At 38.3% G+C, this 18,161-nt stretch overlaps 1 protein-coding gene across 1 annotated transcript in view; it reads left to right on the top strand.

Moving 5' to 3' along the window:
- The window catches only part of CEP41 (centrosomal protein 41), a 40,914-nt gene that overhangs the window by 9,678 nt on the left and 13,075 nt on the right, over positions 1 to 18,161 (top strand). Inside the window, exons 2-4 of the mRNA XM_037513180.2 lie at positions 1,260 to 1,323; positions 13,144 to 13,191; positions 17,510 to 17,571. Of these exons, the coding sequence (XP_037369077.1) occupies positions 1,260 to 1,323; positions 13,144 to 13,191; positions 17,510 to 17,571 (174 nt within the window). The remainder of the gene's footprint in view (positions 1 to 1,259; positions 1,324 to 13,143; positions 13,192 to 17,509; positions 17,572 to 18,161) is intronic.

Here is an 18,161-nt window from a genome sequence, read left to right as displayed (position 1 = left end):
TGTGGGCATGCCACGTACTGGGAGCCTGGGTGAATACAAATTTGAGTAAGTTACTGTCCCTACCTTTCAAGAAAGTCATAGACTAGGAAAGAAGCTCAAGGTGTAATCAATGGTACGGGGTGTGATATGCTGCAAGCCAGGACAAAGAAGGTGCCTGGTCTTGCCAGAGACAGCTTACAGAGGAAGTGAAGACTTGCCCAGGGACCCACTGGGGAAAGGCTTTCTGGGCAGACATTTGCTAAGACAGGAGAGCTGGATGAGTGTAGACATTTGGGGACCATCTGTGCAAATTCAATATGGAAACACATAGGAGAGTGGCTGAAGATGAACCTGGAAGGGTATTGACTACCTGGTTTTAACCTCACATTCCACAGCTACCTGTTACCGAGCACATCATTTTTCATACTTGTAGATCAGAAAAAAAAAAAAAAAAAGAATAACGTGAGAAAGCTAATTTCTGTAATGTCTGTATTTATTAGCTTGGCCCTCACTTAATGGCTTGCCAAATGTCACTGAAACTTAGCTGGTAAAAGTCTTGTGCTTGGATTCAGAGTTCAGTACCAGAGAACAGGGTGGGAGGACTTGGTGTGGTGTTTTTGCTGACCATAAACTTACCCTGTGATGAACCAGTGATGTGCCCCAGCTGCCCAGGAACAGATGCCATCATAACGTCAACCGTGAAACTTTAGATTGCAGGCCAGCGGTGGAGACAATGCCAGACCGGGTGCGAGCCTGGCAGCATCTGTGCCCAGGCCTGGGTCTGCGCGCCACTTTTTAGGGGAGATGTAGATAAAATCTAGAAGGTGTCCAGAGGAGATGGCTAGATGCCATCATACAAAGAATAAAATGAAAAAGAAGGACAAGAAAGCAGCCTTTTGTTCTTTTAAAGGAGTTCTTGAGGCCGAGGGAAGTGGTTTACTCTCAGTTGCAACAGTTGGCCTGGGTGGAAATTAAAGGGAGACCAATTTTGGCTCAATGTCAGAAATAATTTTTAAGAGCTGTTTTCCTAATTACATGGTGCTGTGAGATTATTTTGACAAAATATGGAAGTGTTTTGACAGAAACAAGATAACCATCTTCACCCATGGAGATGCAGCAGAGAAGAGTATTATATTGAGGGGACAGTGGATCGTCCATCTTTAAATTCAATGAGATTTTAGCATTTGTTCTACTTTTAGAAGCACCGCTCTTTCAACTCTGCAGTCTCTTGTCCATATTATATTAAACCAATAAATTGTGATTTTTTTTTTTTTTCCTAGTATCTGACCAAAAGGATACCACAAAACCCCAGGTATCAGCATGTCAAGTCAAGACTGGACACTGGTGAGTAAAAATTATAAAATTGAATTTTTTTTCTTTAAATCCAATGGCTGATGATTGACAAAAAGCAACCTGTCATGCCTGGTCTGATATAAAATCACACGAGTTTCTCAGTCTCTTACCTGGTGGTGTTCTAGATTCAGGGCTTCCTGGTCTCTTTGAAAGCTGTTTTTCAGATTACCAGTAAAAATTTCCATTCACCTAATTTATCATAGTTTACATTGAGAAATTGATGAGAACTTTGTTCAATAAGTTGCAGGACTGAGGTCAACCTCTATTTTGGAACACCTTGAGTGTATTTCTTTAAAATGGGAGTAATGGATTATACATGTGCACATTTGTTGATTCAGTGTTTGCAGAGTGCCAATTACATGCAAAGTTATGGATTACGGGACATATAAAGATGAGTGTGAATCGTGATTTTTGCAATCAAAGAGCTTAGATTCAAGTGGAGGCAGACGGACTTGAATGAGAAACTAAAATACCAGACAAAATTAAATTAGTGCTGCAATTCAGGTAAAATGAGATTTAAGAGTGTTACTGCTTATTTCTGTGCTTTTAACATTTTTCAGTGTCGTGATAATGACCACTCCCCTAGGCCCCTACTGGACTCTCACTCTTGTGAGATTTTAGTTGTTTGTTTATTAATTGTTTACTTTTTATAACTTTTTAAAGTCTGCTGTGGAAAATCCATCCTGTTAAGGTGGTTTTGATCCTGGATTGGGATACCACAGGTCTTTAGCAATACCTAATTTTCCACTGATAACCTCAAGATGACTAGAAGAGAGACTGGGATATTGACTTTGTTTAAATCTCATTCATTTTGTCTTCCTCTTTCTCCAGTCACCTTCAAAATCATTATCTTCCATTATGTATGTTTTCTCCGATAAAATAGGCTTAAATTAAATGTTTCAAATGAACCACATTTACAGAGACTATTTCTTTCAGCTATTTCCATGCTGTACAGATATTTATCCTTGCAAATATCCTGTTTGATAGGTGGTGAAAAATAGTATCTCTGTTTTTGAGGAGGAGGAAATTGTGGCAGAGAGGTCATGTGATGTACTTGAAGTTGGTAAAGGAGACAGAAGGAGGATTTGTATGCGGCATGAAGAGACCTGGCTGGAGAGCTGGTGCCAGGTCCTGGTGCCCCTCTCCTGTGCCCCAGCCTCTTTTCCCCCAGCCTCTTTCCCTCTGTGCAGATCCCTTCAATGCCTCCATCTCTACCTGTCTCCCCTTAATTACAGTTCAGACCCAGAATAAGCTACTTGCTTTGATTAAAAGTGCTGTTTTTTTTTTTTTTCCTGAGGAGTCCAGATCATGTCTTAAAAGTCAGTGCTAAAGGAATGCATTTCTTTTGGAACTTCATACCTTCTTAAAACTAAAAATTATTAAGAGCTGAGGTGATTTCAGATAGATATGTCTATATCTTTATTTTCTTTTTCTTCCTGGAAAATCCTTATAATTCATAACTGATATCTGACTTAGTAATGGTCCCTGAAATTAATCTTAAATTCTTTTGAAGTTGAGATACTAATATCCAATTCTTTTTTTAAAACACTACTTTGTAATGAGCGATATCCTTTTATAGCCTGAGATTTTTCGTAACTAGTGATTTTGCCAGTTAAACTTTCTGTTTGGAGGTAACTGTATTTTGAGGTAATTACAGATTTGCATGGAGTTATAAGAAGTAATACAAAGGTCCCATGTACCTTTACCATGGTTTACCCAGTTTCCCAGGGTAACATCTTGCCAAGCTATAGTGCGGCATCATAAACATAGTATTGCCATTAACACAAGCAGTCCAGATACAGAACATTTGCATCCAACAGAATCCCTCATGTCACCTTCTTAAAGTCACATCTGCTTCCACCCTCACCCCTTCTTAACCCCCAGCAACCACTCACCTGTTCTCCATCTCTGTTATCTTGTGAAATCACAAGTGCTAAATAAATGGAATTGTACAGTAGGCATCTTTTTGCATTGGTTTTTTTCACTTAGCATAACTCTCAGATTTGTCCAGTTGTTGCACAGGTTGGTAGTTCATTTTGTGTTGTTGTTGTTGTTGTGACGTGTTCCCTAGTATGGATGTACCACATTTACAGATCATTTCCTGCTGAAAAACAATTGGATCTTTTTCTGCATTTTGACGCTTACAAATTAAAGTGCCATAAACATTTCCCTGGGATAAATGCCCAGAAGTGCAGTTGCTGTGTTGAATGGCAGGTGTGTGTACAGTTTTTTAAGAAACCGCCACGACATTTGCTAGGGGCTGGCCATTCCCACCAGCAAGGGACGAGTGATTCTGTGTCTCTACATCCTTACCAGCATTTGGTGGTGTCACCGTTTTTACTTTTGCCACTCTGATAGATTACATGCTGATTTGCTACGTGAGCATCTTCAGTGAAATGTTCTGTTCGTGTGTGTTGCTTATGTTCTAAGTGGATTGTTTGCTTCTTAACAGTTGAGTTTTGAAATGGTCCTTATATATTCTCGCTACTAAAATATTGGATATGTGGACGGTATATCTCTTCTCACAGTCTGTAGCTTGTCTTTTCATCCTCCTCACAGGGTCTTTTGAAGAAGAAACATCGTTAATTTTGTTGAAGTCCAATTTATCAGTCTTTCCTTTCATGGATCAGGCATTGGTTGTCAAACATAAGGACTCTGCCCAGCAAAGATCCCAAGGATTTTCTATCATACTTTTTTCTAAAAGCTTCATAGTTTTAGGTCTTACATTTGAGTCCATAATACATTTTTGAGGTAATTTCTGAATCAAGCATGTAAACTTAGATCAAGGTTAGCTTTTTGCTTACGGGTGTCTACTCAGCCTGGTACCCAGTTACCTTTCCTCCATTGAATTGTTTGTCTACCTTTGTCAACAATCAGTTGAAGATATTATGTGAATCAGTTTCTAGATTCTCTGTTCTGTTCCTTTGATCCATGTGTCTCTCTACCAGTACCACATCATCTTGATTTCTGAAGCTATGTAGTAAATTGAATATTTAAATTGGTTAGACTAATTATTCTCACCTTTCTTTACAAACTTATTTAAGCTACTATTGTTCCTTTGCCTTTCCATGCAAATTTTAGAGTAATAATATTTGCATTTATAAAATAAATTGCTGTAATTTTGATAAGAGTGGCAGTAAACCTGTAGGTCAATTTGTGGGGAATTGACATCATAACTGTGTCTTCCCATCCGTCAACACAGTATGTCCATTTATTTATATCTTCTTTGGTTTCTTCCATCAGAATTGTATAGTTTTCAGTATTAAGTGCTATATATGTTTTGTTAGATTTACACTTAAGTATTTAATTGGGGGAAGAGGAAAATGGTAAATGGTATTGTATTTTTGGTGTGCATGTGTTCATTGCTAGTCTATTTATGTAACTTATTTTTGTATATTGATCTTGTACCCTGGGACCTGGCTAAACTCAGTTATTAGGGACAAGTTGAGTTTTTAAAATAAATTCCTTGGACTTTTCTATGTAGACAATTTGTCATCTATACAAAGGAAGCTGGTTTTTTTCCTTTTCCTTTTCAGTCTGTATACCTTTCATTTCCTTTTCCACCCTGGCTCAGACTTCCAATAGTGGTAGAAGCAAACATCCTTATCTTAGGGGGAATGCATTCAGTCTTTCATCACTATGATGTATAATGTTGGTTGTATCGGTTTGAGGACATTTCCTCCTATTTCCATTTTTGTGAGAGATTCTATTATGAATGACTGTTGAATTTTATCAAATGCTTTCACTGAATCAATTGATATAATAGATTTTTTTCTTTAATACGGTGAATTAAATTGTTAATACAGTGAATTACATTGATGCATTCTCAAATATTGTTCTAGTCTGTTTCCATGGAATAAGCCTCACTTAGTAATGGTGTGTAAACTCACATTGCTGAGTTCTGTTTATTGTTTTGTTGAAGATTTTTGTGTCTGTATTCATGAGGGACATTGGTTTGTAATTTTATTTAATTTCCTTACTGTCTTTGCCTGGTTTTAGTAACAGAGTTGATATTTGCCTTATAAAACAAGTTGATAAGTGTCTCTTCCTGTTTTATTTTCTAGAAGAAATTGTGTATGTATTATTGGTGTTAATTCTTTCTTAAACATTTGGTATAATTATGTCCTCTAAAGCATCTGAATCTGGAGATTTGGGGGGAATCTTTAAGTTTTAAAGTTTTCAATTTCGTTTTTCAATAGTTGTGGGATATTAAAATTATTTCTTTCATATTGGATAAATTGTGGCAGTTTGCATTTTTTTTGAGGAATTATTGTATTTCATCTAAATGTTCAAATATATGACTGTAGAGTTGTTCATACTACTCCCTTATCATCTCTTTGGTGGCTGTAGTATCTGACGTGATAGCACCTGTTTTGTTCCTGATATTGGTGATTTTGTGCCTTTTCTCTTTTTTCCCCTTTGTTACAGACTCATCATTTTATTGATACTTCCAGAAAAGCAGCTTTGGTTTTATTAATTATCCCTATTGCTTTTCTGTTTTCACTTTCATTGTTTTTTGATCTTATCTTTATTTTTCTCTTCTTTTTGCTTAGGATTATTTCTGCTCTCCTTTTTCTAGATTCTCAAGATGGGTGTTTTTATTGTTTTAATACTTCTCCCTCCCCCACTTTAGATGTCTGCAGTTAGTGCTGTAAATTTCTCTCTGCACTGCTTTATGTCTCACAAACTTTGATTTGTTGTATTTTAATTTTCACTCAGTTCAGTGTAGCTTTTTATTTCCCTTGAGACTCACTCTTTGACCTATGGATTATTTAGAAATGTGTTGTTTACTTCCAAGTGTTTGGAGATTTTCCTGTTATCTTTCTGTTACTGATTTCCAGTTTGATTCCATTGTGGTTAGAGAATGCGCTCTATATATTTCAGGGTTTTTTTTTTAATGTATGGATATTCACTTTATTGCCCAAGATATGGTCTATTTTAGTATATGTTCCACGGGCACTTGAAAAGAATGTATAGTCCCATCATTTGCTTACTGTAGTCTTTTTTCCTGATGTTCCAGGCCTCCTTTTAGCATTCCTTTCTCATTAGAGAACTTCCTCTAGCCATTCTTTTAGGTTAGTTCTTCTGGCAACAGATTCTCTTAGTTTCCCTTCATTTGAGGAAGTCTTGATTTCCCTTCATTCCTGGAGGGCATTTTCTTTGGGGATAGGACTTTTTTTTCTTTCTTTTTTTAGTACTTAAAAAATACTGCATCACTGTCTTCCGGCTGCCATGATTTCTGATGAGAAAGCTATTATTTGAACTATTTTTCCCATTTAGTTAAGGTGTCCTTTTTCTGCTTTCATGATTTTCTTAAGTTTTTAGACATTTAATTATGATATGTCATGGTGTAGATTTCTTTGGTGTGTCCCATTTGGACTGCACTCTGCTTCTCTATAACTCTGTAGGTATGCCACTTGCCAAATCTGGAGGAACTTTAGCAGTTGTGTCTTTGAGTACTTTTGCAGCTCCATCTTCTTTCTCTATCTGGTACTTGGATGGAACCTTCTCAAAGCCCAGCATGGAAACTGAGGCTCCCCATTTGGCCTTTGCTGGCAGGGAAGGGTGGTGTTCGCCTGGAGTAGGGCAGTCTTTAACTGACAGTTTTCTATCTTGCTAGGCTGCCCCTTTGCTGGTACTTTCACTGGCAAGCTCTCTCTCTCTAATATATATATATATATATATATATATATATATATATATATATTTTTTTTTTTTTTTTTTTGGTCTCCCTGTTGATATTTCTAGGTTGCTGCCCTTTTTTTTTTTTCCAACTCCAAGTCTAGGACATACGTGGCAAAAAATAAACAAACAAACAAAACCCCAGGCTTTGTTAACCAGCATGTCATTCCTCTGGTCCTGAGTTGCCTAGCCAGTCTCTCTTCCTCTCTCCACCAAAGTCATCTTATAGTTGTTTTGTGCATATTGTCAGGTTTTGTGTTTCCTTTTTCTCCAGTCTTTTTTCTACTTGGCATTTTTTTTTTTTTTGGCACAGTCACAAAGTTGCGAGATCATCCCCACTGTCTAATTGTAAAACGTTTAAAGAAACCCCACATCCGATAGCAGTCACTTCCCATTCCTTCCTTTTATCCTGTTAACTCTGACTCTGTATCTTTGGGTTTGCTTATTCTGAACATTTCTTATAAATGGATTCAGACAATTTATGGTCTTTGTGTCTGGCTTCTTTCACTTGGTATAATGTCTTCAAGGCTCGTCTGTGTTGCAGCATGTTTCGGTGCTTCATTCCTTTTTACTGTCAAATAATATTCTACTGTACAGATATTCCACATTTTGTTTTTCCATTTATCCACTGATGGACATTTGGTTTGCTTACACTTTTGGCTTAATACTTCTGTGAATGTTAGTGTACGTGTTTTCGTGTGAACCTGTTTTCAATTCTCTTGGTTATTTATATATCTAGCAGTTGAATTGTTGGCCATATGGCAACTCCGTGTTTCATTTTTTGAGGAACTGTCCAACTGTTTTCCAAAGCAGCCACACCACTTACATTCCTACCAGCGATGGGGGAAGGGCCCTATTTTCTCCACATCCTCGACAATGCTTGTTATTGTCTATCATTCAGATTACAGTCATGGTTGTGGGTGTGAAGTGGTATCTCATTGTGGTTTTGATTTGCATTTTCCTAATGACTAGTGATGTCGAGCACCTTTTTACGTGCTCATTGGCATTTATATATGGAAAAATGGCTATTCAAATCATTGGCCTGTTTTTTAATTGGGTTATTTTTCGTTTTATTATTGAGTTATAAGTGTTCTTACTCTCGATACTGAACCCTTATCAGAAATATGATTTGCAAATATTTTCTCCCATTGTGTGGACTGTCCAGAATTTTTGCTATACTTAGCTGGAGTAGTAAAGAAAAGTACACTTACCTCATCTTCCTGGAAGCAGAAACCTCCCATAACTAGTTTTATAATAACTTTTGGAAGGACCAAAGTGTGCTTCATTGCTTAAAACTCAAAGTATTTTGAAATTATTGTGGGAACTAAAATCTCATTCTAATTTTTGATGTTTTATTGTTTCAGATGTCTTTAAAATATAAATTATTTTAAAGTCAATTTAGGGGAAATATTTTAATTTTTTTCTTTGTATTTTGTGACTTTCCTCCCTGCATATTCATAGAAAATTTTCCACCTGGTGTGCAGTGGCCTTTGGGTTGTATGTCAAGATACAGATCTCTTCTGCCCTCTGGGTTGCCATCAGGGCCTGGGCAGCCCAAGCCCCAGTGTTTTGTCCAGATATTATCACTTAGATGTGTGCTATGAGCTGAAAAAAGTGAGAAGTCTTGCTGAAGAAAGCACAGGAATGACCTTTAACCCAAATAAGGGTAAGGAGCTCCTATCTGGGGGTTGTTTGTAAGCTCTGCAGTCAAAGCAGTGGAAATAGGCACAGGAATGAGTGAGCAGTTCATTTCTAGGCTAAGTAGATGGGTCGTTAATCTTTTCTTACCAAGCAGTGAGCAATTCAGAATTAATCACAAGAACTCAAGAATTTCATGATATCTCCTGTCTTTAACCAAATCACCCTCTACTGAGTTCTTCTAAGACTGATGTCTTCTTTCAGGGTAAAGATTATTATTATTTTTTTTAATCTATACTTCTGACTCTTTATAAATTCAAGCACACGTGTGGCTAGCACTATGAATTATTTTGAACTTCAAATATTTCTTTTGTTCCATAGGTGCCTGAGTGTATTTTACCAGCTCCCCAGCTTTGCCAGACTGTGCCATGAATGGATTTTGCTTCTGATGAAATCCCTGACGGCGTTTTGTTCAGTCTCCACTGCAGGGTTCTCCTGTATTCTCAAGCTCCCTCTCTGGGTTTCTGTTCTGCAGCGCTGCAGGCCGATTAAGGGACACTTTCCAAACCACAGGGCTCTCCCTTTGTTAGTCTCCCACATTTGCTCATCGCTTGCATTATCCCCTCCTTTCAATCTATAGTCAATCGAATTTCAAATTTCTTTAGCTTTCTAAAATTCTGTAGATTTTCTCCACTGCCTTCCCTAGCCTTATTTGCAGTTTTTTAAAATTCACCTTACTTTTTTTACCGCCACACATCCTAGTCATTTACCTTTTTTTTTCTTTAGTTTTTACTTTTCCTGAATATTCGCTAATAGCCTTGATCTTAAGCATGCAAACTCATTGCAGACTAGGTACTCTTCATTTTTATTTGGTATTTAATTCTGCTTCTTATGTCAAAGGGCGAAATGTATGTGAAAGCCTTTTACAAACCAGAAAGCACTATACCCTCGTATAACTTATTGAGATTAACAAAGGACCACTGTGCCTCTTTTCACGCTTTCTGCTCCTTCTGAGCCAAAAGAAGTTCTCCATAGAGGAGGGAAATATTGAAGAAAAATAAAGCAATAGAGTTGTCTCTTAGCAACTGAATTCGTGCCTTATAAATCTTACCCACTTTAGATTACTGCTGCTCAAAATCACTTGCTTTTCTTACTGGCTCAGTACAAATAATGTTATTAAATTATAGAAAAACAAAGGGAAAAATCTACTGAATGAGTCACTCGGTTCATCGATTGTGCTCTATCTTTGCATAGCACTATTGATACAGCCGGGTTGTCTCTTTCTTTTAGATCCTAATTGTAAAACTTTTCAAATACCTCTTTTGTTGCAACTTAAATTATAAACTAAGTAGAAGCTAAACAGCACCTTATAAATTGCTAGGTTACCTGAGCTCCTAGCCAATATGGGTTACATAGAACATACACCATGCATAAATCAAATTGTGCATCATTTAAAGAAAATCAGGTGTACAAAAAAGCAAACCAAATTAGGGTGTGATTATTTGCATTATAAAATCATTCGTTATAAAGAAAGACTCTGCAGATAGATTTTCATAGTATATTTCATTTAGCCGATTTTTTAGTGGCTCCTATGCTAAACAATGGTATGGATAAAGACATTCTGTGCATGTGTAAATAGTCTTGGGCTTTCAGCATAATAAGGTAGATAAGACTTGCACACAAATAAGGCAGTCTGGTGATGAATGCCTGGCGAGTGGTAAGCTGAGTGCGGTGGAAGTTCAGAGGAGGGAAAGGTCGCTTCCTGCTGGGTGAGCTATTATGATTAGGGGGACAAGGTGACATGTTAGAGAACCAAAGACTCGCAGAGAGTCTGTCAAGTTTAGTAATTAAGGCAAGATTGAAGAGGTAGGTAAGATGTTGGCGCCTTCAGTGCTAGACCAAGGACTTTAAAGTTTAGTCAATAAGCAATGGGGAGCCACTGACATTTTATTTTTTTAATCAAAGTCTTGTCTAGGAAAATTTATCTGGCAGTAATGTGTAATTTCAATTAAAAAAAAAAAAAGGACCGGTTCACTGATTTTATTTTAAACTCCCTACTTTTGCATAAAACAAAGAGATGCACTTAAAAATAAATGAATTATAAAAATGATTCATTTCTAGTCTTTTTAAAAGGTAATCAAAAAACAATGTTCAGAGGAAATTAGATCCAGTGAGATAAGCTGCTTAGTTAAGAAAGAAGAAGTATATGAAGTGGGATAAAATACTACTTGTCATGCTTTCTGAAATCCCTTTCAAGGATTTTTTGGTGGTGTTTAGCTGTCCTTCTGTCTTGTTTCTCCAATTGAAGCAATGCAGAAATCCTCCAATTTCATTTCTTCCCCTGTCTTGGACAGAATGTCTAGAATGAAAGGAGTTTCTCATCAGTGGCCTTCTTGGATTTTTTTCTTAATTTTCCCAAATACCTGATACCTCTGCCAAAGATTCTATTTCTCTGCCTTCCCCATTAGTGGGAAAAATAAACAGTCCAAGTTCCAGCCTAGCTCACAACGTCGTTCTGGGGGAGGCTCGCTCATACAAGATGAAGTGCTTTGTAAATACTCTGAACATGTTCATAATCGATTGAGAAATGGGTTTTAGACACTTTGTGACTAGAAATCACTACAGATGGGAAATGCAATGTTTTAATAATAAAGACTTTATAATAGGGTTGGCTATTGTTTTCCGTGCGTCGTGTGCCTCAGGGAATTTAGAACACAAAACGCTTCCCACTTGGTATTATTAAGGAAGTGACACTTTCTACATATTTACCTCACAGTGAAATCGTGTTTTGTTTTGTTTTGTCTTTTTAAATAAACACCTAGAGAAGCAGGGTCTTTTTGTGAGCTGTTGTAGAAACCAGAGGCTGGGAATCCTAATCCTGGTTTAGTTACCTCCTTGCTGTGTCTCAGGACCAGTCAGTAAATCCTATTTGTTCCTCAATCCTCTGAGCAGACGGCCTGAAGCCCCAGCATCAACGCCGTGCCACTGTCGGGCCTCGGGCTTCCAATCAGAAGCTGTGTGAAGCAGTTTAAGGGTGGGATGCAGGCCATTCAACACAGCTCATGGCCTTGTGCCCCCCTGCATCTTCTGGCCCCTCTGTGCACGCCCGAGTGGGGAGCTGCAGGGGAGAGGGGCTGTGTGTCCAGGAAGAATGCCTGGAGACCTGTTCACATCTTAGGTCCATTCCAGCCCGAAGAGCCTGGAACAGACCCTCTTTGGTGCTAGTCCTGGTCTTTAGTCCTCTCTGGGCGCCATGTCTCTGTGGAGAAGGCTCAGGCCTTCCGAACAGCCAACACTTCCCACCCAGCTTCTGGAAAGGTGCTGTTGGGGTCTAGAACTACAGAGTCCTCTTCTCTAGTCCTGGTCCAAAGACTGTGTCTTCAGATGAAAAAAAAACTTTCCACAGCTCAGTGGGATTTTATTCCACAATGAATTCATGGTAAAGCTTTAATAACAAATGACCTAAGTTGTGTTTCGGAAAGAAATTTTGGGTTTCAGAGCAAAAATTTTCTTTCTCTGTTTCTGTCCTAACACGTGAAGAACATTTCAGAATAGCCCTTGAAACAACAGTCCATGCCATCATGGGAAAGAAAGCAGCATTTCTTTTATCAGCAGTTGGGACAGAATCTGACTAGACCCTCTCAAGTCTTAAAAGTTGGGAGCACAATTTTAGAAACGAGACATTATTTCAAACGTTTTGCTTCTTTGCGATAGCGCTTAGCTGCCAGGTCGAGCTTGCTGTGTTGAATTGAAGCGAATCAAAGCCTGCCCAGTAAAGAATAATGGCCCCTGGCATAAGAACTAGACTTCAGTTCATTCGGAAACCAAGTGCTCCTGGCCCAGTTTTAATGTAAGAAAGCCCTCCAAACCACCTTGGCTGCAGCCTTATTGTAGAACCAGACTATAAAACATGAGGGCCGGGGACTCTCCACAGTGGCGGGAATCCACTGTTATTTTTCAGCAAATCAAATCTGTGGTGAATATTAGCCTACAGACTGTGTGGTCTAGTTTAAGCTGCACCATCAGCACGAATTGTGGAGGAGCAAGTTCAAGAAAGAGGAGGAAACCACAAAGAATAAGCAGAGAGGAGAGGTTGCTTGGGTAATAGCCACAGTGGCACATTTTAAAGATTCAAAGACTACTGCTTCTTCGTTCTCTATCTCTGCCTAGCTTCCTTACGAGCTTACCGAGGGCTCAAAGGCAGAGGAGGAAGTCTTGATCAGGGGTGAGGGGGAGTGTGGGGGACATTGATAGGGATCCTCCATCCTGCTTAGGACTTGTGCACCGCACCTTATATACATCTGACCCAAGTATTACCCTTTGATGCCTCATCTTTTAAATGATGTTATAAAATCCAAAGGAACTTTACTACAGTAAATAGTAAATCTATTAGCCTACTCTAATTCCATAAGAATATTTGTAGGGAATACTCACAGTGTTACTTGTTTTCTTTCATTAAAAGCATATCTAAAATCCTTGTTCTCTTTTTAGGTAGCAGTATGACTAAATACATTGAGAAGCTAGAAGAGATGAAAAAAAGTGAGTAAGACCATCGGTGGTTTGGGATAAAGGAGCCCTGTAGTTGCTTCGTCCACTGGTTATTAACAACCTTAGCCGCCCATGACATATCCTGAGAGGTGTGGGGGCCAGGTGCGCCAGCCTGGCAGGTGCTCAGAAGGACATAGGACACACCAGGTACCAAGCTTCCCGAGATGGTGGTACTAGCCTTCTGAGATGGTAGCCTATGGGTGGGTCAATTCTGCCTGACATCCCACAGGAGGTGCTAATGTTGGAATGTGGAATGAACTACAGTGAACCAGTGAGAGACCCCAGCTTCTGATTTCACTGTACTTCATTCAGTCTTCTGGACTTTTGTGAAAAAGTACTGTAAGTACTTAATCTTTCTGAGTTTTTTTTCTTTATGCCTGAGGTGGGAGTCATAATACCTCTCTTATTTCCTAACATTCTTTTGAGTATAAATTAGTTTCATGAAAAACTTGGAGGTGCAAGAAAGAGCTTATTCTTAAAAAGCAGTGTTATGCATTATAGATTCATTGCTGTCCTCTTTCTTTTAATTAAAAATCATATTTCATACACATCCTTTTTAAAAACTAATCTTCTGCAAAGATATGCTACCAGTCATTGGGTGCGTTGCCCTGGTACAGAATCATAATTTTTCAATCTTTGTCCAGAATGGATGTAAAATGTACACATGAAGGCCAGAATCAAGAAAGAAATAGAAACATCTATTTTCTAAGATGGATTTGCTCATATCTTCAGGAGACCCCAGTGCTAGGGGGGTATTTAGCTAATGGTAGCAAAGAAGTACTCTGATTAATAACAGTTCAGGACTTGGCTCAAGTAATATATATCTTCTGGGAAGAGAATATTACAAATCCAGAATTCACCAGAACTTTTGTTTTGACACAGCAGGGCTTTTAATTTAAATGATAATGTTTCTCTTCCTTTTGAATTGCTGTGGTATTAAGAATACCCCAGACAATAGATAGGATGGGAACTCAAAACAGCCTTTGCTGACTCTGTCCTTTGCCACGTTTTTGCTCTAAGGGCTAATGCCACAGACATTTGTTTCTGAATGTGTAATGTCATGGTGTGGCCTTATTATATTTCATATTTTATACATTATATACAAAACAAGTCTCTACTTTCAAATAGATGCTAAAATTTTAAACAATGAAAAAATCTTGTTTACTTACCTATGCTTCATTGTGGTCATCCTTATTTCTTCCAAAGCAGGCAAAATTCAGCTGGCCTGCTTCTGTTTTGGTTGGTAGTCTCTTTCAACCTCCTATCCATGTGAAACTGAGTGAAAGCTCACATGTCCACACCAGAAATTTGCCCCATAAAAATGCCCTGTTCCACCCAGATTGCCGAAACCCTGCTCAGAACATTTCTTAAAAGCACACTGTGGTTTCTTGAATATCTAAACTTTGAATGGAGATTATCTCTCTGGAATCTGGCCTTGAAAATACTAGCCTTCCCTCTTAGAAGCTGTAGGCTTCCTTTCAGTAAGACAGGAGTTTCCTATCATCCTGCCTCACACCCTTTATGCTGCACTCCTGACTAGAATTACTTCAGATTCTGGTTCGGGATCTGTACTTGGAAGACAGTTCCTTCTCTGTTTTCTGTTATCGGTGTCCTTTTGGGGCAAAAGGGAGGAGAATACGGTTTTGTCTCCTGACACCCGAGACCCGTCGCTTTCCTCGGGTTTCCTTGGAGGCCATGTCTCTCTGTGAAACCACAGACCTTGTTCTGCTGCTTCCTTTGATTTGTCTTCCACTGTGGCCCTACTTCCCTTTGCTAATAGTGCCTTTTAACAGAACCCTGAAAACTCAGCATTCCTTTGTAACCCGAATATTCTTTCAACTCTGCCTAGGGAAAATAGACACACTGTGTCCATTGACTGCTCACAAAGCCTGTTCTTGGCTTCTGGTGGGTAGATGACACTAGTTGGACCCAATGCTAAACATCCTGGATAGTCAGATCTCTGTCCTTCCAGTAACTCGAGAGAGAGAGACGTAGCCTCCCAACTTACTGGGGATGCAAAAGTTGATAACATATCACAAACTAGGGTTCCTTGTCTCCATCGCAGACTTTGGGAGAAGCCAGGGTAGCAGAGGGCTCCATTCTTAAAGCTGTTCGCCCTTGCAAGGACAGACGGACAGAGCTTTCCAAGTCATCCTTCCTATAAAATTTAAAGTTTACTGTCAAACGTCTAGTTTGATCTTTTATCTCTGAGTAATAATGTCAGAAAGTCCTAATGGTGGCTGTCCTTCCAGACCAGAACCAGGTACGTAGAGTTCAGGCTCAAATGCCCAGTGGGATTTCTAGTTCTTGTGAGGGGACATCAAAAATGCCAGTCATTAGAATATAGCAAAGACTGGTTTTTGTTTCAGATAACTTATATTTTTTGTTACAGGGAAACTTAACGTGTGTATTTTATACTTAGAATGGAGAAGTATTTCAGACTGCTTAACTATATATATGTGTGTGTGTGTGTGTGTGTATATATATATATATATATATATAGTTGCAGAGGTAGCATATATATTTATAAATATATATATATAACTGCAGAGGTAGCATGCATATATATATATATATATATATATATATATATATATATATATACCAATGGATAAATGCCAGGGTGCAAACTACTTGAAAGGTATTGACTGTTTGTTGGCTGATTTATTGCCATTTTGATTTATATCAGTGACTTTTGTTGGGCATTTGGGTGGCAATTGAGAGAAATACTGTAGATTTTTCAGTTGTGCTTGTTAAAGCCTCTGCTCAGTCTATGTGAATTTGCATCCTGGTAGGTTTTAGAAGCACCATTATATCTAGGGTTCTCTTGTTGTATACGGAAGAAGCTGTTCTGAAATTTTCTGCAGTTAATGGTCAGTTATTCATGAAATTGTTCTCTTTAAAACTTCAGAAAGAGAAGTCTTAATTCCACATAAGAATCCCAATATATTTACAGAAGCTGGTTCTTAGATAATATCATTCTCTGACTTCAAGTCCTAAAGTGTTTTGTAAACCGTATAACATTATCCTCCAAAGTAACTATCCAGCAAAAAAAGTAACTGTGCTGGGGTTTTGTTTTGGCTTGGTTTTCCTTTTTTTTAATTCATAGAAATGATTAGTAACACTAGGTGAAGAATCTTAAATACTTTTAATCCTTTCCTTTGTTGCTAGGAGTCTTGGTTTGTGAGACATTTTTGCTGTGAAGGTCATAGTAATTATCCAGCTAACCTTTAGTAATTCTAAAATAATGAGATTGTATTTAAGGAGTCACAGGCGCCAGTATAAAGCACAGAAGAGGAGCAAAGGGTAAGGGGTGGCTGGGAGTTCAGGCTGAAAACGCTTCAAAATTGACAGTCATCTTCAGAAAAGTTTAAGGAAGCTAATTTAAACATGCTTCTGTGGGATGGATATTTAAAGTCAGGTGGGCTAAATTTTTTAAACCCTGTTTAATGTAATATGAAGAATCATGAACTCAAACAAGTGCAAAAGTCCCCCATTTGAGTTATGCCTTAGAACTGCAGAAGTAGCATTCACTAAATATTGGTGTTTTAGCTTGATATTTTATTTTTTAATTTATGCTTTAAAAAAAAAACATAAAATTTGCCATCTTAACCATTTTTAACTGCCCAGTTCAGTTACTGTGGTGCAGTAGATGTCCATCTCACAGCTGAAAGGGGTGATTTTTACTGAAGTGGAATTGAAGCAAAATTCATGTAAGTGTCATAATGTTGTACCCAGCATCGTGTCCCAGAAAAGAAGTGTCCTGTGTGTCTAATATAGCTTGCAACTCAGAAATACAACTGTCCTCTTCTTGGGGCACAGTTAGAATACTAGGGTGTGAGTGTCTTCTCAGCTCTTTGAGCTGGGGCCACTCAGCCTCTCTGGGTCTCTCTCCTCATTTGTAACATGCCAACATTTCCCTCCTGCTTTGTTCTGAAAAGGATTTAAAGTGGCTTACACACATGTACACCATACGGAATGGGCAGAGAAGCAACAGCATAGTGAAAGGATAATGCTAGACTAACAGTCTAAAAGCAAGGGACACAAAGTCTGCAGACACAGCAAGGTAGCTAATTAATTCCACTTTAGGCTGCCTACTTTAGGCCAGAGCAAAGGGGGTAAATGAAGAGCTGATAAGACCCGCCACACCTAATGTTGAGGATAGCATGAGGATCAAACGAGGTAATATATGTAACAGCATATACATAACTTGAAAAATAGACCATATAACCTGATGACTGGAAAGAATGAATAGCTCTAAGTAAGCAAAATAAGCCTCAAAAATTATTTGTCCTCTCCTGCTTTTCAGATTATAGATACAAAAAAGATGAGCTGTTCAAGAGACTAAAGGTCACCACTTTTGCCCAGCTGGTAAGTTCAATAACCTTCCTCTGCAGTGAAACCTGTCTGATTGTGCTGCTTTGTTTACGAGAGCACTTCTAAATTCAACCCCATAATGTTGTAGAGAGGTTTCTTTTGATTCTTTGTATTTTACCTATGGGAGGACTGATTGGTGTGTGGTATATGTATTCACTTGAGGATGGTGTAAGATTTTTCTTTAATAAGAATTTAATAAAGTACAACATGCATTCTACTTTCAAATCATCAAACTCATGGGTTAGGGTTTTTTTCCTTCCTTGTACATTTTATTTGATAGTTTAAATCTAGGATTTTGGGCTTTGGACTATTTGCACATGGTTCTTTTTGGAAATTTTCCTTCTACAACTGAACTCCTTCTAAGTCATCCTGCCATGGGCTGGTGTGTTACCTTAGCCAAGTCACATTGTTCTTTCCTTTGAGAATTACGGACAAAATGTCTCTTTGGCTCCTAAGCAAGAGTTCCTTTTGGTGTAATTGGAGGTAGATCTTGAATTTTATGAGCAAAGTTGCCAATGAAAAGAGCTTTGAACAACATACATATGTGTAAAAACCATATATGATATCACAGTCATGTTCATTAG

The sequence above is a fragment of the Talpa occidentalis genome, unplaced genomic scaffold (assembly GCF_014898055.3).
Source record: "Talpa occidentalis isolate TD23 unplaced genomic scaffold, MPIMG_talOcc4v2.1, whole genome shotgun sequence".
Classification (NCBI taxonomy): domain Eukaryota; kingdom Metazoa; phylum Chordata; class Mammalia; order Eulipotyphla; family Talpidae; genus Talpa; species Talpa occidentalis.
The sequence above is the reverse complement of the archived record's forward strand: the minus strand, read 5'-3'. Positions and strand labels throughout refer to the sequence as shown.